General features: G+C 37.5%; 1 protein-coding gene across 1 annotated transcript in view; it reads right to left on the reverse strand.

Annotated features, from left to right (window-relative positions):
- Positions 1-1,827: 1,827 nt before the first annotated feature.
- The window catches only part of LOC107737210 (chromodomain-helicase-DNA-binding protein 5-like), a 31,391-nt gene continuing 8,625 nt past the window's right edge, over positions 1,828-24,593 (reverse strand). The window contains exons 3-34 of the mRNA XM_016548654.1: positions 23,466-23,657; positions 23,264-23,382; positions 22,638-22,879; positions 22,093-22,205; positions 21,630-21,759; positions 21,049-21,245; positions 20,710-20,928; positions 19,773-19,979; positions 19,455-19,666; positions 19,212-19,343; positions 17,900-18,008; positions 17,573-17,764; positions 17,300-17,494; positions 16,945-17,082; positions 16,456-16,577; positions 16,107-16,280; positions 15,889-16,030; positions 14,493-14,624; positions 13,772-13,889; positions 13,549-13,673; positions 13,044-13,290; positions 12,780-12,952; positions 10,924-11,050; positions 8,996-9,154; positions 8,824-8,910; positions 8,037-8,198; positions 7,782-7,890; positions 4,194-4,326; positions 3,921-4,116; positions 3,148-3,311; positions 2,910-3,036; positions 1,828-2,056 (exon numbers count right to left, since the gene is read on the reverse strand). Coding sequence (XP_016404140.1) covers positions 1,929-2,056; positions 2,910-3,036; positions 3,148-3,311; positions 3,921-4,116; positions 4,194-4,326; positions 7,782-7,890; positions 8,037-8,198; positions 8,824-8,910; positions 8,996-9,154; positions 10,924-11,050; positions 12,780-12,952; positions 13,044-13,290; positions 13,549-13,673; positions 13,772-13,889; positions 14,493-14,624; positions 15,889-16,030; positions 16,107-16,280; positions 16,456-16,577; positions 16,945-17,082; positions 17,300-17,494; positions 17,573-17,764; positions 17,900-18,008; positions 19,212-19,343; positions 19,455-19,666; positions 19,773-19,979; positions 20,710-20,928; positions 21,049-21,245; positions 21,630-21,759; positions 22,093-22,205; positions 22,638-22,879; positions 23,264-23,382; positions 23,466-23,657 — 5,022 coding nt within the window. The 3' untranslated portion in view covers positions 1,828-1,928. The remainder of the gene's footprint in view (positions 2,057-2,909; positions 3,037-3,147; positions 3,312-3,920; positions 4,117-4,193; positions 4,327-7,781; positions 7,891-8,036; positions 8,199-8,823; positions 8,911-8,995; positions 9,155-10,923; positions 11,051-12,779; positions 12,953-13,043; positions 13,291-13,548; positions 13,674-13,771; positions 13,890-14,492; positions 14,625-15,888; positions 16,031-16,106; positions 16,281-16,455; positions 16,578-16,944; positions 17,083-17,299; positions 17,495-17,572; positions 17,765-17,899; positions 18,009-19,211; positions 19,344-19,454; positions 19,667-19,772; positions 19,980-20,709; positions 20,929-21,048; positions 21,246-21,629; positions 21,760-22,092; positions 22,206-22,637; positions 22,880-23,263; positions 23,383-23,465; positions 23,658-24,593) is intronic.

Here is a 24,593-nt window from a genome sequence, read left to right on the forward strand (position 1 = left end):
TTTTTCCCACATTCGTAGTTTACACATGATCATTTTGAACCCCTCAAATCAAAACTACAGCAAAGGAAGCTATGATCACGTTTACGGTCAGCCATGACACTTAAGTGCCATTTACATTGCTGCTGAGATGCAGAAAACAAACAAAATACTCCATCTACATCAACATGACTAATACCGCAGACTGAAACGGAGTATACAAGTTATTGAAAGAGGTTTCTACTGCGTTTGAAACATCTGGTCTCCATTTAAAGTGCGCTGCTTAAAAACAGTTACACAAGGCATATTTCAAATTGAAACAAAAACAATCCATATCCACACAACTTATGGCACCAGAACAATCATGTCAATACTATCCATAAACTTGGCTTAGTAAAACCAGAGCTATTAGGGTCCAAGTTCACAGCAATTCACAAAATGTCAAGCAAAATGCATCTGACAAAAGGATGTGATAATACAAAAATATGGAGAATTAAGTTTACAAATTAAAAGCATCTGAATGTGAGGAACATGGTAGAAACAATGCACAAATATCCCTGTAGAGCAGAATTTACTTTGTTCCAGAAATTAAAAACAGAAATATTCCAGACATGCTGTTGATAGCATGAATATAAAATAATAATAGTATATAATATATAATTTCGGCTTGTCCCTCACTTTGTAAAATCAACCATAGATGCATTGTACCAGAAATGTGAAACTTGTATTGTGTTGAAGCACCTGCATGACTTATATATTTATAAATTTAAACATTTAAAAAATTAAATTTAAATTAAATCGAATTTACATAAAACAACTGAATATATCAATTGTGAGACTACTTTATATGTTACCAAAAATTTCCAGACATACGAAATTGTGGGCAGCATTTGCTCCGTTCATTTCCTCTGCAAATGAATTACTATGAATGCATTTTGTTGTTTTTTACAAACCGAGGGATATTTTTTTGTGGTATTCAACAGCTTGCCAGATGATGTGAATAGAGTTCACGTTGCATTTAAAATGAAACATTCCAAGATTTTCAAAGTATTAGCTCATGAAACATTCCATTTGCCATTGATTTAATACTGCTCTGTCCTTTAAAGGTGCAATCGGTAATTTTTGTTTAGTGAGTATTATTTAGTACGTCATGTGATCTAACAAGAGGCAGCCCGACTCTATGTAAATAAGCTTTTTCTTAGGCTACTGCCAATTTTAATTGTACACTGTTTTAAATGTCTCAGAACTTTTTAAAATAAAAAATACTGAAAGCACCTTTAAACCTTCATGGACAACACTCTTTTTCTTTTTTAAAGGGGAATGTAAACTAAAAACAATCCAGTACAATTCAAATATCAAACATTAGTGCTGGCAAACTGTAAAATTATCTGAAGTTTTCCAGAGAAAATTATAGTCATTGCACTATTCTGTGTTTAGGTGCACTACACAGCAATTACCTGCAGGGGTAGCAACAATACGCAATCCATGAGCAGAGCCAGGAGCAAAGCACAGGCTGTAGAGGTGGGGACATCTGGCCCTTGAACTGGCCAGGAACTAGTTGCACCTCCAGATGGCTCAACGTTAGCAGAGATGGAAATGTTCTTCATAGTCATCAAGAAAAACAAGCCATGATGTAAGAATAATAATTCAAATTATATAAAAAAAAAAAAAAAAAGGCTAAGCTCAGAGGACTGTCAGAACAGTGGGTGCCCTCTTCATAAGCGTCCTTAGTCTTTCCTTGATCGATCAAGACTATCGTATCGCAGAAGATAAAAAAGAATGAAAGAGAAACTGAACTCTACCGAATAAAACTTACAGGCGCGTACATGTACAGATTCTGAAAGACAAAAGTGCAACTGATAAGGTTTGCTGTTTAATATTCATCATTTGGAGGAGTTCTCCACGGTTTTGTCTGTAGGTATTGTATAGAAAGAGGACGGAACAGCTGCGGGCTAGTCCTCAATGCATATAACATCGCTAGGTTTGCTTGATTTCAGATCAGGGGTGGCCACATCTCGCAGAGCATCACTGGACTTCTTCTCCAGGTGGCTGGTTGGGGCCGGAGGTCCGTTTGAGGACACTAAAAAGAAGCATTATAGAACAGCAGCATTATATTTCCATATATTAATATATATACCCATATATACCTATTTAATTACTTTCTCAGTGGATACGTCTTGTTCTCACACTGCTTTCCCTAGACTAGATAATATCCCTAGATATTAATGTAGATATTTATGCACTAGTCTAACTGTGGCTTTCAGTCACGTGACCGGCTCGAAGACCTGGAGGGCAACACATCCATAGAACTGCAGAACAAGCCTGTCAATTTTCCATCTGTTTCAACACCGCAAATATTTAGATCACCTCTCAAAAGAATAAAACAAAGGTATGTGAACAAAATGCAAGTTTTGGCCATTTGCAATCCATATTAAGCACCCGCGGCAATATTTAAATCATTAAATAGTGCGACAAAACTTTGTAAAAACATTTAAAGTGCCTTAATATATTTAAAAACAGTAATATTCTCTATATTAATGATGCATAGCTTACATAAGCATTAGGCAAGCAGATGAGGCCGGAATATGAATGCAATCCGCTTAATGGTTCAGTGTTTTCCTTCTAATGGTTTTCTATGGGAAACCATTTAACGTGAAACTTTGCACATTGCATTTATATTCTGGCTTCATCTGCTTGCCTGTACAAAATATACATAATCAATAAGGTGTTTACTGAATTTCGCCTTTTAATATCTGCGTTTTACTACATTACAACTTAATGCAAACTGCGTAAAAAATAACTTGCGGTCAGTGGAGCAAAGCTTCGTTTTGCCCTCCAGGTGGGCGTTCCTATAAGGGTGTGACGTCACGTGAAAACTATCAATAGGAATTTATTACGTGTTCTTCATTTCAAGGCTAATGTAGGCCACTAACCGCTGACGTACGGCCCCAGGGGCATCTGGCTGTAGTTCACCATCGCAGTGCCTCCAGGTCCACGGAACCCTCCGGCGAAACTGCTATTATACATCTGAGAACAGCCGAAAGAGCCCTGAGGGAAAGGCTGAGAGGAGATGAAACAAAACATTCTTACATGAAGGTTCATCCACATGAGGCTCATCTATTATTCATCTTACATGGACTACACATATGGCAAAAGACATGTCATGCTGACCTGCTGAGGTGGCGGCTCGTTGCCCCAGCTGGTGAGCCTGCTGAGGATGCCCCGCTCTGACATCTGGAGCCGGGCAGAGACGGGTGGGACCCTCGAAAGCATGGAGGGAATCCGTGTCACATCAGCCTTCATATCGCTTAACAGCTCCTCCAGTTGATTCAACACTAAAACAACACCAGTGAACATAAAAAGGGATAGTTTAAACACGCCCAAGTAAGTTTTTGTTGTTTTGTTTTTGAAAGAAATTAATACTTTTATTCAGCAAGGATACATGAAAATGATCAAAAGTGACAAAATGACATTTATGTTATAAAATATTTCTCAAATAAAAGCTTTTTTTCAATTAAAGAATGCTACAAAAAAACAGCACAACTGTTTTCAACATTGATAATAATAAGAAATGTTTCTTCAGCAGCAAATCAGCATATTAGAATGATATCAGAAGGATCTTGTAACACTGAAGGCTGAAGTGATGGCTGCTGAAAATTCAGTTTTGCCATCACAGGAATAAATAACATTTTAAAATAGAAAACAGTTATTTTAACCTGTAATATTTTGCAGCATTATTGTTTTTACTGTAGTTCAAATAAATGCAGCCTTGGTGAGCATAAGACAGTTCTCTCAAAAACATTAACAAATCTTACTAACCCCAAACTTTTGAACAGTAATGTACATTTAGTTTATGTTTGGTTTATAAAGCTACTGTGGTTAACAGCAAGCAATATGGGGCAGTTCCAAGCATCAGGTTGTTTGTTATGTTTTTAGAAAATCACCTTTGTGCAGCACAGCATTGGCTGGCTTGTTACCAGCAAGGGACTCTTTGGAGAGGTGCTGGTGGGACTCAGCCAGGCACTCCACCTCTGCAAAACGTGTGTTGAGGGCCATGGCGGGGTGACTGGGATCCTGAGTCATATTCAGGTATGCAGCGCGCCGTAGCTGCTCCTCAATTACCAAAGCCTGTTCCAGGAGCTAAAATGTGAATGAAGAATGTGTGAATATAAAAGATCACTTTAATTAATTAAAATAAAACACATAATAACTTGTACCTTAAAACGTCTGGCGAGAAATTTATTTTTCATTTCTAAGTAGTTCCCTTTGTGCATTTCAGTCTTGAAAGGCTCATTGAGGATGGCATACCGTGGGTCATTCTGAATGTCCTGCCACCGTGCATAGCCATGTCTGTGAGTAGCTGGTTAAGGTTTCACTTCATATACAGAAAAGGTTTTACTAGGGTTGTGTATCGTTTGAATTGTATTAATTCCAATTCCGATTCCACTTAATGATTCCCAGTTTTGATTCCAATGTGGTTAAAAAAATGAAGTCAAACATTTAAATATCAAACAATTTATTCTGTGTCTCATTTTGCAAAACATTTAGTTGCAGCTGAATACCATGAACAAAAATTAAGAGCTGTTTGTGTGCAAAATAGAGGTGCACGATTCTGGATAAATTGAGATGCACGGGAAAGGCCGGCGACGCAGCGTCTCTTTCCCTATTCAGGGAACAAACCGAGACGTTCCCTTTCATAGGTTCACTTTATGCTGCAAAGCCATCGCTATGGGAACAATATTCCATAAGGCCTTCAAGTACCTGAAGATAGCTGGAAGACCGAGGAAAGAGTCCACTCAAGCAGATAAAACCTGGGAGCCATCCTCACGTCAAGTCTGTAGAACTTGATCAAAGTTTGAAGAGGTCCATCCTGACGCAGCACAAATATCATCCAATGAAGAGCCCTTAAAAAGAGCCTGAGAAGAAGCCATTCCTCTAGTGCATAGAAGCCAAGCGACATAGGCTGCAGAGATAGCCTCAACCACCCAATGAAACATTATCTGTTAGGTGACAGCAGCTCCCTTGTTTTTACTGCCAAAACATACAAACAATTGGTCAGATCTACGCCACTGGTTTGAGCGGTCAACGTAGATTTTCAATATCCTCACCGGGCAAAGACTAGGAAGTCGCACATCACTTCCAATCCCCTCATCAGAAAGGGGAAAAGCCTCCAAGACCACCTGCTGGAAGCAAAAGGATAGAGCCACCAAAAGGACCGTCATCAGGGTCAAAAACTTCTCTGACACAGACTCCAATTGATCAAATGGATGGCCTGCCAGACCTTCCAGGAAGATAGATAAATCCCATGAAAGAATTTGTACAGGGTGGAAAGGCCTAAGCCGTCTCGACCCTTGCATGAAACGGGAAAACAGGGGTGATGAGCATGAGTCAGCAGGTCATGCCTGAGGGGAACCTCCCAAGGAGGGCCAGCTAGTAGACTGACCAGGTCTGAGAACCACGTCTGAGTGGGCCAGAATGGGGCCACCAGCAAAGTACTTTGAGCAGAACCACTGAGAGCAAATGGATCGATGGGAAGGCATAACTCTGGTCCTGGGCCACTCCTGAGCCAGAGCGTCCACTCCCAGAGGTAACGGAGGAAACAGGGAGAACCAGAGCGGGCAATGCACAGTCATTCTTGAAGCAAACAAGTCTACTTCTGCTCGGCCGAACCTCTGCCATTTGAGGCTCACCACCTGAGGATGTAACCTCCGTTCTCCGGGCTCCAAGACCGGCCTCAAAAGTAGGTCCACTCCCAGGTTCAGAAAACCTGGGACATGAACCGTTCTGACTGACAGAAACTTGGTCTGTGCCCAAAGAAGGACATGTCTCACCAATCTGCACAGGGGGTCGAGGAAGTAGTCCCCCTTGACGATTCAGGTACGAGACCACAGAGCATGAAAACCTCTGCGTGTCATCATAGCTGTGGAATGGGTGGCAGTGAGGTGAAATGTTATGGATTTTTATCCACCACTGGAATGGCCTCATGTGGAGCAGGCCCAACTGAACCACAGGGGACGCTGCTGCCATAAGACCCATCAGTCTGCGGCATAAACCCACGTGGACTAGAAGCCCTAAACTGACTCAGACAGGTCTGTAATGACTGAACATGTGCAGGAGACAGATGTGCCTGCATTGTGCAAGAATCCAAGTCCACGCCCAGAAAAGTTGTTTGCTGACGTGGCAGCAACACACTCTTCTGTAGGTTTACGCTTAATCCTAGGCTCCTCAAATGACAGAGTACCAAGCCTCGATGAGCTATCACCTAATACTGTGATTGAGCTAATATCAGTCAATCGTACAGGTAATTCAAAATCCGGAAGCCCTGGAGCCGCAACAGGGCCAGAGCTGCATCAGTGCCAGTCCAAACGGAAGAACACAGTATTGGTAAGCTTTGCCCTCGAACTTGAGGAATTTCCTGAGTCTCTTGATGATCTGGATGTGGAAGTACGCATCCTTTAGATCGATAGTCACAAACCAATCTCCGGTTCGGATATGAGACAAAATGGATGTTAACATCAGCATGTTGAATTTGCTCACTCTGAGCCCAAGATTTATGCAGCGTAAATCCAAAATTGGATGTAAACCACCATCCTTCTTGGGCACAACAAAATAATGGCTGTAAAAGCCTGACTCCATCTGAGTGGGGGGTATTTCTTCTATAGCCCCTTTCTCTAGGAGTGACAAAATCTCTTGACTCAAAGCCGGGATCTCCCAATCCTTTCCCGAATTGGATGGAGTAACAGCTTTGAAAAGTAGCAAAGAACATGACAAAAACTCTTTCCTATGGGCAACAGATAATCCGCTTCCGGAAGGAAAATAAATCTGATGAAATCGCGCATAGCACGATATGCTAATATGAGCATATGAGACGTATTTCTTGGGGTGGTGCTAAGCGCTACTGGCCAATAAAATGGCGTAATGGTATAAGGGCTTCACAGAAGGTGTTCCCATAGCAACGACTTCACAGTGTAGAGTGAACCTATGAAAGAGAACAGCACTTTAAAGAATAAGTTGGGTGAACTATTTAAAAAAAAAACACATCGAAAAAGGAAGTAATACACTACTGTTAAAATGTTTTGGGTCAGTATTTTTTTGATTATTAAAAATTAATACTTTTTCAGCAACGATGCATTGAATTGATCAAAAAGTAAAGACATTTATAATGTTACAAATGATTTATATTGCAAATAAATGCTGTTCTTTTAAATAAATTCTGAACATTCTATTCATCAAAGAATCACTGTTTCCACAAAAATGGTAGGCAGAATATTGATATTTAATTATTATTTATTATTTAATATTTAATTACAGAATATTTAATATTGATGTTAAGAAAAGTTTTTGAGCACCAAAATATTAGAATGATATCTGAAGGATCATGTGACAATGAAAACTGGAATAATGGCTACTGAAAAATTTGTTTTGTCTTTTGTTTCTATGTTAAAATATATTAACATAGAAAACTGTTCTTTCAAATTGTAATAATATTTCATAATATTACTGTTTTGTTTTTTGATCAAATAAATGCAGCCTTGGAGAATAAAAGACTTCTTTTAAAAATATAAAAAAAATCTTACCTACCCCAAACTTTTGAACAGTAGTGTAACTTATATGAATGAAATTAAATGATGCAGTTCTAATTCCCAATTCCATTTATTCAAACTGGCACATCACACTCATTTATGTTCACAACTACATGAAGGTCCGAAAGAAAAAATTAATCAAAAGGAAAGAAGAGAAAGAACAAAACCAACAGAAAAAGAAAAACGATAAGAGATGTGCCATGGAAAGAACAGTGAGGATACGTTACAATGCCAGCCAGCAGCCAGTAGTCATGGCGACGGTGCCAGATGTCGTACATTTTGCCAGATGATACAGCTGCACGTTCCTCGTTTTGCCACAGCGTGTGTAATTCTGAACACATATAAACACTCTGTATCTCTGCTATCATTCACACAGAATTTTGAATCTGCTGTCCATGATACAGTATGTGTGCATGCGTTGATGCCCATCGAAGCGAGACAACAAATCAGAACGACGTCAATAAGACTACAACTCACCAGTGAATCCACCATCTGCGATGTTAAACATGAACCGGGTCTTGATGCTGTTCTTGTCATCTCTGTGGCTCTCGTCCGTGTCATCCTTCGCGTCTTTCTCTCCATTCAATTGGTTCTCAGGGGGGTCTTCAGATTTTAAATCATCAGGAATGGCTGCAGAAACTACATAGTTTGGCAAAGGCAGAGAATAAGGGTGTTCAATTCATTTTTTAAGCCTTATGGATCAAATCCTTTTGTTGTGAGAATTACTAAACTGACCAAAATCTCATTCCAATTTTTACACAAATTTTAGTGTTGACTAGTGTTGATATATTAATTTGATAAATATATATATATATCTTTAGATGAAATTTTAGTGTTGACTGCATGTGTCAAGCTCAAACATTTCATCTAAAGATATATATATATATTTATCAAATTTATATTTATTTTCTGAATGCTGTCTATTAAATTTGGATGTCTGTTTTAATTTTTAATGCCAGAAAAATACAAAAATCACACAAATCATTTATATTTAAACATTCTTTGGTAACAGGGTTTCATAAAAATTAAACATAAAACATAACATAAAAAAGTAAATAAAAAAAATAATTAAAAAAACATTTTCAGGTTAAGCACCTACTTTTACTGACCATTTGTTGAAAAAGAGTTTCAGGCGTTATTTTGTATCCATTTAGTGGAAAGTGTGTTTTAAGATGCCAATTTGAAGATAAATGGATCTGGAATCTCGGCCACCCCTTTCATTCTGTTTTTGGAAGTTTTATGAACAAATGCCACGAATACTGACCTGGTTTTTGCTCCTTATCATCTATTTTTGCTGGGCTGGCTTTATTTTCCCCTGTCTCCGGAGAAGTTTCTTTCCCTTTACCACAGTCTTGAATAAACAAAATATTTTAATATTTTGTTTATTGAGAGAAATGTTTTATAGAATCATTATACGCATAGTGAAGAACCCTCACCTAATGGTGTCTGATTGGCTGTCTGCTCACTAGGTTTTGTGGGTGGCTGTGCTTGATTGGACGATGGCTCTGAATGGACAGAAGGGGTATCATTCTTCTCGCTCTCTTCCATTCCTTTTCCTTCAGGACTTCCGCTTTTTGGTTCTTCTCCATCATTAGCTTTCTCTGGGGCAGGGGAGGGTTCTGGCATAACTGGCTTCTGTGAGAAGAGAGAGATTTTAATAAGGATAAGAGAAATAAAAGACAAGGGAGATATTTATGGATGACTTCAGTCTGACCTCAGGGTCCAGCGATTTGGTGCTCTCTGGTTCTGTAATGTCCTTGTCTTCTTGAGAACAAGACACTGACTCTGTCTTTTCTGTAAAAACAAATGTAACAGTCCAGTTATTCACAAACAACCAGGGTTTCATTGTGTAGTACACACACACACACTTTCACACACCTAAAGGAACAGGTGTGCTGGGTTGAGTCGGAACCGGACTGGCAGGAACAGGTGTGTTGGGGTCCGACGACACACTTTCAGTAAGTTTTTTCAGCTCCAATCCTACAGGAATCAAATCTGGTGTACTAAACTTCCCATTCACATGCTCAAACTCCTGAACCTAATATATATATATGATTTATATCCTGTTTAATTTGCTTATTCTATGTTCACTGCTACTTTCAAATAAAAATCTGGGTTAAAATCCACCTTAAAGTAAATAATGCTGTAGAATGTTAAAGAAAATAATTTAAATTATTCACAAATAAAAAAATCAACTTCAAGTTAGATCTTTATATCTATCAAGTTAAAAACAAGGTAAACAGCCAAAGCTTCACCTGAAGAAAGGAATTATGCACAAACTCCCTCTTTTCATAAAATTCTAAGAAGATTTACCTCTATATTACCACTAACTCTAGCCAGCAACGGCGGCAATGGTTTGTCCCGCTCGCTCTTCAACTGTCTTCGAGATTGTCTGCGTCCTCCTGGAGGAAGAGGAACTCATTTAGGTGCATACCAAGTATGATGATTTTTTATGTTTTTGAAAAAAAGTCTCTTATGCTCATCAAGGCTACACTTATTTCATAAAAATGTGAAATAAATTTAAAATAGCTGTTGTCTATTTGAGTATATTTAAAAATTTAATTTATTCCTGTGATGCAAAGCTGAATTTTCAGCAGCCATTACTCCAGTCTTCATTGTCACATGATCCTTAAAGGGGTCATATGATGCGATTTCAAGTTTTCCTTTCTCTTTGGAGTGTTACAAGCTCTTGGTGCATAAAGAAGATCTGTAAAATTCAAAATATTAAATAACTATTAAATATCTATCTATCTATCTATCTATCTATCTATCTGTCTGTCTGTCTGTCTGTCTGTCTGTCTATCTATCTATCTACGTATATTCGATTATAATGCTTTTATTTACTCTAATATATAAATTAAATGAATTGAGAAAAAAACAGCTTAAATAGAAATATTTTATAACATTATAATTTAATGCATCCTTGATGAATATAAGTATTAATTTATGAAGGTATTTATTTATATATATATATATATATATACAGTATATATATATATATATACACACACACATATACATATCATACTCACCCCAAAGTTTTAAACAGTAGTGTGTGTGTGTGTGTGTGTGTGTGTGTGTGTGTATATGTATATGTGTATGTATATATATATATATAAAGACGCCTACCTTCAGGACGTTCCTCAAAATCTTCATCCTCATCCTCGGACCCAACAGAGTACTCAGACTGATTATCTGAAAGATCATCATGCCACTCTGAGAACAGGATTGAGAGAGAATGCTTGTAAACTCAGATAGACTCATATACACAGTTTTACACTGAGTTATAGCACTGTCAGCATCTGTGTTTGGGTACCTTGGTCCTCCTGAGAGGCGTCATTATAGTTGACCTGTTTGCGGATACGTTTCCCTTTGCCCAGGTTCCGGGCCAGATCCTCCTGCTGCTGCTCGTAATGGTGCCTCAAGAGCTTCTCCCAGTAGTCTGGATCAACATTCTCTTCCTGCTTAATAATCTCCCTCTGGACCTCCTCCTGCAGGAACACACACACACACACACACACACACAAATACAGATAATTTATCACAGGCCTATTATCGACTTCAGTTAATCTTATTATATTTATTGTTTACTAACAATAATCCTAAACATTTGGTATTTGTATATGAGATAATATAATTCTTTTTTATTTATTTTTTATTATTTAGTCCCATTTTGAATCTGGATGAAGCTTTCCCTTCATAATGCAGGTTTTTGTTTCAACAGAAAAGGACTGTGGTGGTACCAGTGATATTATCAAAATAATAATTTGATATGTACCATTATACTGAATCATTACCATATTCATATACCATGGTACTCCAAGGTACTTCAAAGCATAGTACAGCGTTATCATGATACATATAGAGAGGACCCTAATACTTTGACCATTGTAGCAAATCCACACTTTAGGACTTATTGTCTGTCATTTTGCTATTGCTGAAATCTGATCCGTTTCTTCAGAGAGATGTGCATCTACATGGGTTGCTATAATAATGATGTAAGAATCAGCATGATCCCAGGAGATTTTCTCATACTGTGAGTATCTGTCAGTGTGAAATGGGGATGGAAAACTGAAAATTTTGCTTTTGCCCATGTCTATCATGACATCTCCCTACAGGAGCATGAGAGAGAAAAAATGACTTTCTACACATTAATGTCCAAAACCGCTAACACTCACTCATCATTCACTGCATAGTGAATGTCACAAAAAAGAAAAAGAGAATGAAAATGAAAATGAGTGCATTCAAACACAGCTCCAAATGTTTTGTGCTTTTTATGAAATTACATACATTACCACTCTGAAATATTGTGAAATATTTTAAAATGTAATGTAGCGAATCAGCTCATTCATGGGGAAATATGAATAATTAATCATAACTAGTTATAATTAATTACAAATATTTAGATCCACTGTAGATATTTACTTGACCTCTCAGGGTCAACTGTCTGTCAATTCTAAGAACGTTAATTTCCTGGTTAAGGGAAATAACTTTCTTACTGTACAACTCTACACAGAGCTTGTAGCATAAATCTGCATGATTAAGTCACTCCAGTTATGAGCAAACAATGAACAACGTCAAGTGTGATACAAAATCAAATGAAAAATTGTGTGTTTGATTGGTCCAGACGCTACAGTAATTTATTACTGTGATGGCAAAGCTGCTTTTGAGCATCAGCCATTACTTCAGTCTTCAGTGTCACATGATCCTTCAGAAATCTTTCTAATATGCTGACTTGCTGCTCAAGAAACATTTCTTATTATCAATGCTGAAAACAGGATACTTTTCCAGAATACTTTTATGAATAGAGTTCAAAAGAACATAATTTATTTCAAATATAAATCTTTTGTAACATTATAAATATATTTATTGCTAATTTTGATCAATTTACTGCAACCTTTCTAAGTAAAGGTATTAAAGTTAAAAAAAAAAAAAATCTAAGTGACCCCAAAATTTTGAATGGTAGTGTACGCATCAGGTCAGAATTTTAATGAAAACTTTTTATGAAATGTCAAAAATGTGAACAAAGCCACATTGATGCTGCCCCTCCACACAATACGAAGCTTTTGTGAAAGAAGCTGCAACTTGCACATCTATGCCCTCTTGAGCATAGAAGAGTAAAAGAAATAAAGCATTTCTAAGGTAGTCACTTTCAAAGGATTGACCAGCATTCATTTTCATCCCTTGTTTAATAAAAACAGCAAAGCATCTGTATCTCACCTCTCCATCCTCCTCTCTCACCACATACTGAGCCACCTTAAATGAGCTCAGGTACTCGTTCATGTTCTGGATCTCTGTGTCTTCGGTGGCATCCTGGCTACGGTCCAGCAGTTTGGAAATGGCGTTATCATCATAGTGGATCACACTGCCCTCCTCTCCTTCTTTATTATCTCCTGCAGAAGAGATTTAGGACATGAACTACTGGAATCCACAAAATCCACAAGCAAAGTGCCGTAATGTTTATCTTAAACCACTTCAGCTAACCCATTGTTCTGGCGGCTTCCACATCGTCTTTAAACAGCTCCTCAGTGCCAAACTTGAGGATGTCGTCAAGTTCCTGTTTGGACATGGAGCCCGTCTTAGAGCCCAAGCCGGGGCGCACCACCAGGTGGGTCAGCATCATCTTTCGTTTGGCCACCTGGGTAATACGCTCCTCTACGGATGCCCGAGTTACAAAGCGATAGATCATCACCTTTTTATTTTGCCCGATACGATGTGCCCTGCTGAATGCCTGCAAGGACCAAGAGAAAAGATTGATGAAGAGAAAAAAGAAAGAACACAGCAAGAAAAACAAAAGCAATAATTAAATAATAAAGTCTAATATATGACTATCTATAATATAATGTATCATATATATATATATATATATATATATAGCTAGTGTAGTTGCTTGCAGCGCAGCTAAATACTTTTTAAAAGAGTACTTTAACCATTTTAAATTATATGTCACAGTTTAAGGTAGCTTTCCCAGCACTGTTGTTTGCATTACCTGAATATCATTGTGTGGGTTCCAGTCAGAGTCATATATGATCACAGTGTCTGCGGTTGCCAGATTGATACCCAATCCTCCAGCACGTGTGGACAGCAAAAAACAGAACTGCTGAGCTCCGGGTGCTGCACACAGGGTGACAGACAGTCAGTAAGAGCGCCTTAGTATCCACTATCCCCCACACACACAGACATCACTGCAGTTTCACTGCCGGAATCCTCACCGTTAAAGCGATCAATGGCCTCCTGTCGCAGTCCCCCTGTGATGCCCCCATCAATACGCTCGTATTTATATCCTTCAAACTCCAGGAAGTCCTCTAGCAGATCTAGCATCTTTGTCATCTGAGAGAGGGATCAACAGTGCAGGATGAGACATAAACAGGAAGATAACAGTGGTATTCAACAAAGGGACAAATGGCAGCGTTAAGCAAAATGTTAAGCAAACTCAGCTTGCCAGCTCATGCTTAATTCCATCTATGCAAAAAACAACAACAAGAGGGGACAGAAACACGGTCCTCCTCTTTAATCAAGCTTAAAGGACTTAAGAAACATACGACATGCCATAACATTAATATGTTTGTTTATTTTCAAGCACTTGGGAAATAAAAGGGTGGCAAAATGAAGGCACATCGAGACATCCTCCCTTTACCTGTGCCATTCATCAAATTAATGGATGCAGTGATTCCACAAGCAATTTAAAATGGGAGGGAAAAGAGTCTAAGGACTAAACAATAATGCGGAGATAAATATAGGCCCCGCCTTTTCATTTGTCAACTCCATTTAAAAGATGAATGAGCTCCGCTCTTATTTTCTATTCACAGTTTACCATCTAATTAATCTTCCACTGAAATAAAGGCAAGACCGCCACGTATTTAAGTTTTTTTTTAATGTTATTCACAGGGTATTCTAAGCTCTAAAAGAGGGAATAAGTACCAAACACTATACCTGAGAGAAGATGAGAACCCTGTGCCCTTCATCTTTCAGTTTTTTGAGCATCTTCTGAAGCAGGGTGAGTTTTCCTGAGGATTTCACCAGGAGGTTGCCATCATAAGAACCATTGGGTAAGACCGGAGCTTCCTGTATATATAAAAATCAAAACATACAAAAGACTTGACAAATGTTAATAAAAAAATATTATATAAAAGTTGTTTTATAAACCATATTATAAATCATTCAAAAGTTTGGGGTTGGTAAGATTTTTAAATGATTTTGAAAGACGTCTGACACTCACCAAAGCTGCATTTATTTGAGCAAAAATACAGGACACAGTAATACTGTGAAATATTAATACAATTTAAATTTACAGTTTTCTCTTTCAATAATTTTTTTATATATATAATTTATTCCTGTGATGGATTTTCAGAATCATTACTCCAGTCTTCAGTGTCACATGATCCTTCAGAAATCATTCTAATATTCTCATTTGGTGTTCCTAAAACATTTCTTTTTATTATCAATGTTGAAAACAGTTGTGATGCTTTATTTTTAGGGGAAACATTTTTTTCAGGATTCTCTGATAAATAGAAGGTTTAAATGAGGTTAGAAGGTTTATATTTCATAGGTTTATATTTCATTATTTGAAATATACATATTTTGTAACTTTTGCCTTTGATCAGTTTAATCAAAGTATTTAAGTATTTATATTTTCAAAAATAAATGTTTTGTTACAAGACACATCTGTAGCAACCATTAAAACAGCTCAGAAAATAAGAACAGTGCTCGGCACCAAAATGCAAGGGTTTTGTGGGTGACTGGCATGGCATAGCTATTGCTATTGTCTACGTATTGTAGTTTTTAGCTCAATAGAATATGATTACTTGAGTGTTTTGGGTTCAAATCACTCCAGTGTCTATGATATTCTGGTTCCTAGATATGGCTAAGGTCCCTCCAGTGTAAGCATGGGATTGTTTCATAATCCACCAAGTAAAGTCTATTCATGCAGGAAACCACATCTCTTTAAGCCACTTCATTTGAGGTATCATTCACGTCCATAGCACATTCACATCCATAATTTTGGAAAACCCTTAACTCCAAGTATAAGCAATAGTAAAAGTGGTGCTTGCCTTAGCAGGCATCATTAATAGTCAGCAGGCAATGTTTCTAAGAGTAAACAACTTCAATATCACAGAATGTTTTGTCCTTGAACATGAGAATGTAAGATAAGGCCAATACTATGCATCAAATTCGCTGCAGACATAAGAAACAATACACTCCTGAACAAAAGTTTTTAAATAGCTCTTATAAAACAGAAAATGTATTGCCATTACATGTGCTAACAATAAAGCACTGCAGTGATATAAACTGGGGGCCTCCATATGTTCCCCTCCCCTCCCCTCCTCACCACTGCAGCAACTGGAAACAGGTAGGGATGGTTGCAACATTTCTTCAAGTCCATCATGATGTTAAGAAGAGACACCTGGTTCCCTCCTCCCTTGGAATTCAACGCCTCAAAGTTACGTGTTAAAATGAACTTGTAGTATTTTCTGTGAGAGAAAAAAACATTAAATTATCTTATGAATAAATTGATGTAGCATTAGGAACAGAGAAACCAAGACTGACTTCTGCATTGGGCTGAGCTCTACTCGCACTATGAGCTCGGTTTTTGCCGGCATGTTCTTAAACACATCTGCCTTCAGTCTCCTGAGCATGTGTGGCCCAAGCAGGTCGTGTAGTTTCTTAATCTGGTCCTCTTTCGAGATGTCCGCAAACTCCTCCAGAAAGCCCTCCAGGTTACTGCGCACAACCACATTTTCATTTGGATATAAGGGAAGATAGAATTCACTTCCATCAAATCATATGAAAAACATGTTTCAATCTAAGCCCCGTGATCGCTCTGCGGGGGATCGTTATTCTACGAGCAGATCTACAGTATGAATCACCAGGTGAATCATGCAGTCTGCAATCTTACTTGAAGCGCTCTGGGGTGAGAAAGTTGAGCAGGTGAAAAAGCTCTTCGAGGTTGTTCTGCAAAGGGGTTCCAGTCAGCAGCAGCTTATAGTAGATTTTGTAGCCATTCAGAATTCTGAAAAACTGAGCATTAATTTATAGATTAGAATCTATAACAATATAAATTGGTGATCAAAAAGTAAAAAAAAATTGATAATATTTTTTCACTGGAATCTTAAAATTTTTCACTGATATTTTCCACGAATATTTCTTTTTATTTGTTCTTATATTATTATTTTGAACAATGTACAAGAAAGAAAACATATAAAGTAAAATGAATAAAAATATATATTTTTTAAATCTGTACTATTGGGAAAAACTGGTATTAAATTATATATTTAACATTGGTATTAAATCATATAAATTGCATTGGATTTTTTATATTATATTTTATATATATTTTTTTGTTATGAATATGATGATGTCATAAATCTTTCCTTGAATTCTGTACCTTTGACTGGTTATTCTTCAGTCGGTGGGCTTCATCCACAACCAAACAGGCCCAGGTAACGGAGCCAAGTATTGCCTGATCAATGGTGATCAGTTCATATGACGTCAGCAGGACATGAAACTTTATCGGTGTGTCCTTCTGTGATGAAAAACTCTGATCAGAAACAAGGCACCTCTAAATGAAACCTTTCAGAAACTAGGATCCTTTTTAAATTGTTAGGATGTTGAAATATGTAATCAGGTACCAGTGAGAGGATGATGTAAATCAGTTTTGGTTTGGTGCAAAATATTGTTTTTTGGATGGGACACGGTATAATGTATCAAAATGTTGACGCTAGTCCACCGCACTCTCTTACCTTCATGCGGAAAACCTTGCGACCCAATTTGACTTCCTCGAAGGTAAATTCATTCTCGCGTATGACAGCCCTGCTTTCTTTGTCCCCTGTATAAGTCACAACATAGAAATCCGGAGCCCACATCTCAAACTCTCTCTCCCAGTTGATGATAGTGGAGAGTGGCGCACTGACCAGAAATGGCCCTTTGGAGTGACCCTGAAACAAGCAACTCAGTTACACTCTGTTCCCTTCCTCTCTCAAATGCATTTGAAAAAGTTCAATTGGTGCCCAGACCTCTTTGTAAAGTGAGTACAGGAATACTATAGTCTGCACAGTCTTGCCAAGCCCCATTTCATCAGCCAAGATTGTGTCGGTTCCTTGGGCCCAAGAGAATCGCAACCAGTTCAGGCCTTCCAGCTGGTATGGGTGCAAAGTTCCCCCTGTGTCATCAATGTACCATTGCTGCTGTTCAAACTTGATGGTGGGCTGTGACCAATGGCACATAAAAAAGAGAGAATGATACTGAGATTCAGTCTACGCAAATAACTGAAAAAGTGTAAATTCATAAAGCAAGATAAATTCAGGCATAAATTCATGAAGTAAAATAGTAATTGCACTCACATCCACAACCGGAGTGTCTGGTGGAGGTTCTCTCCTCTTTACTTCCTCTTTGAGTCTCTTTCCCTTTCTGAACAGCAGGGGGTGATGGCTTTCACCGAGCACCATATTCCTGGTAAAATCAGAGTCAGTGAGTGTATGGCACTTTTCACACACTTTGTGTGACAAATTTCTTAATATTCTTCATTTATTCATTTTAGTCACAAATCAATTTTTTCAGTTTTTTTTTCTTTCTATTTTGAGAACTTTTAGGATGCTAGCATGAATCTAGGAAAAAGTTTTAAAGTTTTAAACATCACATAACTGTCTTAAATTGTCACATATATTGTCTTTCAACAATTACATAAAACTGATATATAGTTCACTGTATAAAAAAAGAAAAATATATTTGTAATGTAATTTTAGTAATTCTTTTCAAATCTAATTACAAATAACAAAATTACTATTACAATATTACGCATATTAATAATCTAAACATTAAAAAATACTATGAAATACTACTTGGACACTTTCTAGAGCATGATAGGAAAACGAGTCAAAATTAATTAATTGTAGTTATATGCATTTTTTATTTGTTTTTAATATTAATAATTTAATTTACTATTTAGTATTTACTATTTTTCATTAATATTTTTAATTTATGGTAAATAGGTTTATAAATAGCTATTAACCAACATTTAGTCCCAAACTAGCAAATAACTAGAGAGGCAGCTTAATTTAGAAACACTGTTACCCAAGTTTTAGTTTTATTTTAGAAATGCTGTATTTAATTTGGATGCTTGTTTGTTGTCTATTGCTAAAAATGTAGGGCAGGGTTGCAGAAATCGCAGGCCTTATATGAAATTAATAAAAATGATAAAAATAAAACCTTTAGCATGAACTTCTGAGGATAATGATCAACATTTTTACTGACGTAAATAGGTTTATAAATAGCTATTAACCAACATTTAGTCCCAAACTAGCAAATAACTAGAGAGGCAGCTTAATTTAGAAACCCTGTTACCCATTCTGGAAAAGTTTTAGTTTTATTTTAGAAATGCTGTATTTAATTTGGATGCTTGTTTGTTGTCTATTGCTAAAAATGTAGGGCAGGGTTGCAGAAATCGCAGGCCTTATATGAAATTAATAAAAATGATAAAAATAAAACCTTTAGCATGAACTTCTGAGGATAATGATCAACATTTTTACTGACCATTTAAAAATTCATTTATTAAGAGCTTCAGGCGCTACAGTATTTAATACCTCTTCATGGAAAGCTCTGTATGTGTGTTTGCGCCCATTTAAATCCACATTAAATTTAAATGACATGGCTTACCTGTGGTCCCAGTAGGCTTGTTTAAAGCTGTCATAATCTGGGATGTGGAAGTCATCAGCCTCCCAGGTGCACTGATCGTATGGCAAATCTCTCCACTTAATCAGGTAGTGTACATCTCCATCCTTATCAAAACTTTAACATACACAACACAGTCTTAAGGCATATAATAATACAATAAATTACTGCATGAAAAGCATGTTGTCTGAAGTATAGCATTAGCACTACTATCTGTGGCCCATGTACCTGTGGTTGAGGATCCGATGAATGATCATCCACTCCGGCTTTATGCCGTAACGGTAAAATCGTTCCTCCATGGCTGCATACTGAGGGTCTTTGCTCCTCCTCTTCTCACTGTTAAGCTCCTCCTCCCCGGAGCCATAGTCGTACGGTGGCGGTTCATCCATGTCGTTCTTACGCTGGTAGTTACGGTACATTACCGTGTGATATAGCTCCAACTGCATCAAGGGAAAGAACCGAAACTTAATCAGAGATACAGGAACAAGCCAAAAAAGCATGCATGATTTAATTAATGTCTTTGCTGAGGAAATGTGGGAGTCCCACCTGTAGTTCGCTGACCCAGGAGCAGTGCCAGTAGGACAGCCCAGCCCATTTCACAAACAGTTGCCTCTCTGGACGACCCTTCAGCGGCATTTTGGTCAAACTGTCCACCTTCTCTCCATCTTGCCCAAGAGGAACCTCAGGTGGTAGAGGAGGATCGCCCCACACCCAGTGCAGAATCTTCTGGACTTTCCCTTTTAGTGGTGGACACTAGGGGAAATATGGATGATAGATGATGAACAGTGCTCAAATGTTCAAAACAACATATGCTTTTACTTGTGCTTTTAAGGTTGGATTTGAGACAGACTTATAATAATTTTTATTTTTTAAATGTCATGAAAATGCTTTAGTTCAACTATAATTGTCCTTTTTTTGTGAAGCTGTACTAACAGACCTAAATAAAACGATCGTGCTCAGTAAGATGTTTTTTTTAATGTGTGTGTGTGTGTGTGTTTTTGAGGGAGAAATTAATACCTTTATTCAGAAACGATACATTAAATTGATCAAAATTGTCTATTCATCAAAGAAAAAAATTAAATTCATCAAAAAATCCTGATAAAAATGATCATGCATGATGGTTTACACAAAAACATTTAGCAGCACAACTGATTTCATAAGAAATGTTTCTTGAGCACTAAAACAGCATATTAGAATGATTTCTGAAGAATCATGTGACACTGAAGACTGGAATAATGATGCTGAAAATTCAGCTTCGCCATCCCAGGAATAAATTACACTTTATAATATATTAAAATAGGAAACAGTTCTTTTAAATTGTAATAATATTCCACAGTATTACTATTTTACTGTATTTTTATTTAAATAATGCAGCCTTGATGAGCATTAAGGATTTCTTTCAAAAGCCAAGTCTAATTTTCAGCTATTTCAAAGACTCTTGAGAATGATTTTAACTGAACTGATCCATACAGACGTTTCTCACCATGCATCGTGGACACAGCCATTCTCCATTGGGAATTTCAGGAAGCGGTGGGTTGAGACAGTGGATGTGGTAGGAGGAAGGGCAGGTGTCACAGCACAGCAGCTCTCCTCCATCCTTACACACTCTGCAGAACTCCATGTGGTCATCTTCCTCCTCACCAGCAACCTCATCTTCGTCCTCCTCATCATCTTTGGCCTCCCACTGAATACCTTCTTTTTCCTGAGAGATGAGGCAGTAAACTGTCAGTCTGAATAGCACAGCTTCTGTGGCCTTGAATGTACTAGAATGCATTTCTTTGCATGTATATGCTTGTTGTGAAGCAGGGAGGGATTTCCTCACACAGTGGGGGCAGCTCCATTTGCCCTCAGGGGCTTTCTCCAGTTCTGGATCCAGACACACCAGGTGATATGCTCTGGGACAGGTGTCACATAGAATGATCTCTCCTCCCTGCTGACAAACCTCACAGTAATCTTGATGGTCTGTCTCGTAGCCGTCTCCATCCTCTCCTACTTTAACAATAGAGTTCAAAGAGAAACCTAAATAGTTTATGGAACAGAAGTACTGTGCAATTTCAAATACATAATATTTCACAATTTTAACAACAATATTTCAATGTAACAACACTTTAATTCTGTTAACAAGACTTACACTACCGTTCAAAGAATCAGCATCTGTAAGATTTTTTTTTAATACATGTATTTAGCAAGAACACATTAAACTTATCAAAAGTGTCAGTATAGACATTTATAATGTAACAAAAAAAAGTTGTTGTTTGTTTCCTGAGCAGTAAATCAGTATATTAGAATGATCTCTGAAGGATCATGTGACACTGAAGACTGGCGTAATAGCTATATTTATATATATATATATATATATATAGGTAGTGTATTTAACAACAACAATAATAATAATAGATTAACTTTTTCTTTTTTTCCGTCCTCGGCGGGTCGACTTCTTCTTGGGTGCCGCTGAAGTATCTGAGCGTACAGAGGCACTGTGAATGCTGATGTCATCAAAGTCTGAAAAGTCATCCAGGAAATCCTCCTCACTCTGAGAAATAAGACATTAAAACAGTTAAACCATTCACTAAAATTAGGTCATACTCCTCAAACTGGATGATTTCATGTGACAGTTTATGCAAAAGGCACAATAAGTCTTCATCAAAAATGAAAAGGTCATAACATGGAAAACAACTTTAGAAAGAACCTAATAAAACTGGGAGGAACCAGAACACTTGGGAAGAATATCTATACAAATGATCCATGAATTGTTCTGGGAAGTGGAAAAGCTAAAAAATTCTCTCTCAATTGAATAGCTAAGGGGAATCTTTCCATGTGATACAGGTTAAGCCCTAGAAAGATTTCAGTGAAAGCGCATTCTCACCGAAGAGCCTTTTTTCCTTTTTCCACCCTGGCCTGCTTTCGATTTGGACTTCTTCGGTTTCCCTTTCTTTTTTGTTTCTTTCACTGGCTTACTTTTTTTCTTAGCGCCAGGCCCTGCAATGCAGTCCAGATGAGATAAACAAAACAGCAACATTTTTTTTTGTGAGATCTGAGAACAATACTCCATTCTCCAGACATACATATAACACATTTTACATTTGCAAATCTGTTTTGGTTTTTTTGTAAACACATATGCGCACTTAATATTTTGATGTTAAATTACTTCATATAAAATCGAAGGGTCAACTATAAATAAGCTATTCATAGGATAAAATTACACAGTTGACTTTTAAGTTTCAAAGTTACACTAAAGCAATCGTGTAAGTGAAAAACCAAACACATTTAAATAAAGAATTGCCAAAAGCCAATAATTAATCATGTTACATACTGTATGTAAACAATGTAAAAGCCTCCACTAACTGCTTTGGAAATCTGATCCTAGATATAAACCCCTATATAACATCAACAAAAAGAACATTAAATTACCCTTTCCCTCTTTGGTTTTGGCTTTTTTGATTGGCCCAGATGGTGAGATCTGTTGGATACTTCTAATACAGATGGGCGGAGCCACATTGACAGTTTCCACGGCAGCAGCCACCGCAGCCGCTACAGCAGTTGCAGAGGTGCCTTTGAAAGGGTTGTTCGCGCTGAACTCTCTCCATTTCGCTCCGAGCACCGTCATCATTTTTGACATGGGGATCTTGGGGTTCTTTTTGGCAATGAGGGGCCTGTCCACAAAAAAAATTGCAAAGAAAAAACTATTCTTAGACAATGAAGTTGAAATTTGTGTGGCAAATTTTATAAGAGGCCATGCATTGTGGTGATTTTACCTCAAGTACTGGATGTTCTCAGGCACGATGAATCAGAAATCGGAAGTATATACTAAAAGAGTGTCTATCAAATTAAATATTATGCTGGTTACAGTAGACATGCATGGTGTGGGTCAGACAGTACATCTTGTTTCAATGCCTATTATTAGAAAACCTGTCACCATAATGTCATTACTTCATACAGGCATTAGCATTTGCCAGAAGGAATGTTTTAAAATAGAACAAGACATCTTGACAGCAGGGCATTAGAACTTCCATGCAGAAGGAAAACTGAAATCCTACCTAAGAAACTGGCTGAAGGCTTTGTAGTTGGTGATGGTTTTATAGTCGTCCTCTGAGAAGGCATACTGCACATCTTCGAGACCCCACTCTTGCATCAGCTGACTGGATGACTTTGGTTCCTGGTGTCACATGAGAAACTGTTATTCATTTATTCTCATGGCTAATAGAGTATAATAGAGCATTTCTACTATTAAGTGAGAACCTTCATGTTTCCATCATCGTCATCATCGTCGTCCTCATCATCGTCTTTCTTTCGCTGTTTAGTTTTCCTCTCCTTCTTCTCTTTGGGCTTCTTCTTTTTCTTTTTCAGGGTGCTGTAGGTGCTGCTCTCACTCCCTGACCTGTGACCATGATCCTCTCTGTCTGACATGTCATCTAGCCCACTAGGAAGCCCCTGTGAGTACAGGTGGAGACATTACAGAAAAAGAAGAGGAACACTCATATAAAAATTAATGGGAGAAATTTTAACGCTCAATAAGGCGACTGTAGGAATGATAGTCCAGCCATTTAGTAAAGAGCCAATCTCCTTTTTGGTGGAATCTGAACATACACATTAGCATAATACATTTTTAGTTTTTAGTGTGATTTTAGCATAATTTATGATACCGTTATTGTCAGATTTTTTTTGATGATTTGATGTTATTGAAACTTTATCTTAACAAGCAGTTTTACAAATTTTCCCATTCACAGTAGCCAGTGTTTCATATTTATTATCATAATGATAACCAAAACCGATGTTTCATAATACCACATTTTTGTATATATATTTCTCATGACAGCATAAAAGATCTTTAACATTGTGTTTTGCGCCATTGCTTTAGCAAAGCATCTGCCAATCGAGCTAAAACCAATATTGCGATTTAGCTTAGTACGCTTAACAAACCACAAAATACTGCAACTGAAGTCTGATGCGCTGCATGTTTCAGAGTGAAGAGCAGCACTGTGTTCATTTACCCTCGAGCGGCTCACGATGTGTGCTGTTTAACATGCATTTGGGAAAACAATGTGTGCCAGTGATGCTTTATTTTCACATTTGCATAATTAAAGGGGTCATATGATGCGATTTAAATTTTTCCTTTCTCTTTGGAGTGTTACAAGCTCTTGGTGCATAAAGAAGATCTGTAAAGTTGCACAGACTAAAGTCTCAAATCCAAAGAGATATTCTTTATAAAAGTTAAGAGTCAACCACGCCTTCCTAAAACGGATCGTTCTAACACGCCCCCACATGTCTACATCACGATGTGGGAAGATTTGCATAACACCGCCCAAATGTTCACGCAAAGAAACAAGGCATAACTTTTATTCTCGCTGTAGTATTGTTGCCGCCGCC

Source organism: Sinocyclocheilus rhinocerous, unplaced genomic scaffold (assembly GCF_001515625.1).
Source record: "Sinocyclocheilus rhinocerous isolate Xijiao unplaced genomic scaffold, SAMN03320098_v1.1 scaffold1275, whole genome shotgun sequence".
Lineage (NCBI taxonomy): Eukaryota > Metazoa > Chordata > Actinopteri > Cypriniformes > Cyprinidae > Sinocyclocheilus > Sinocyclocheilus rhinocerous.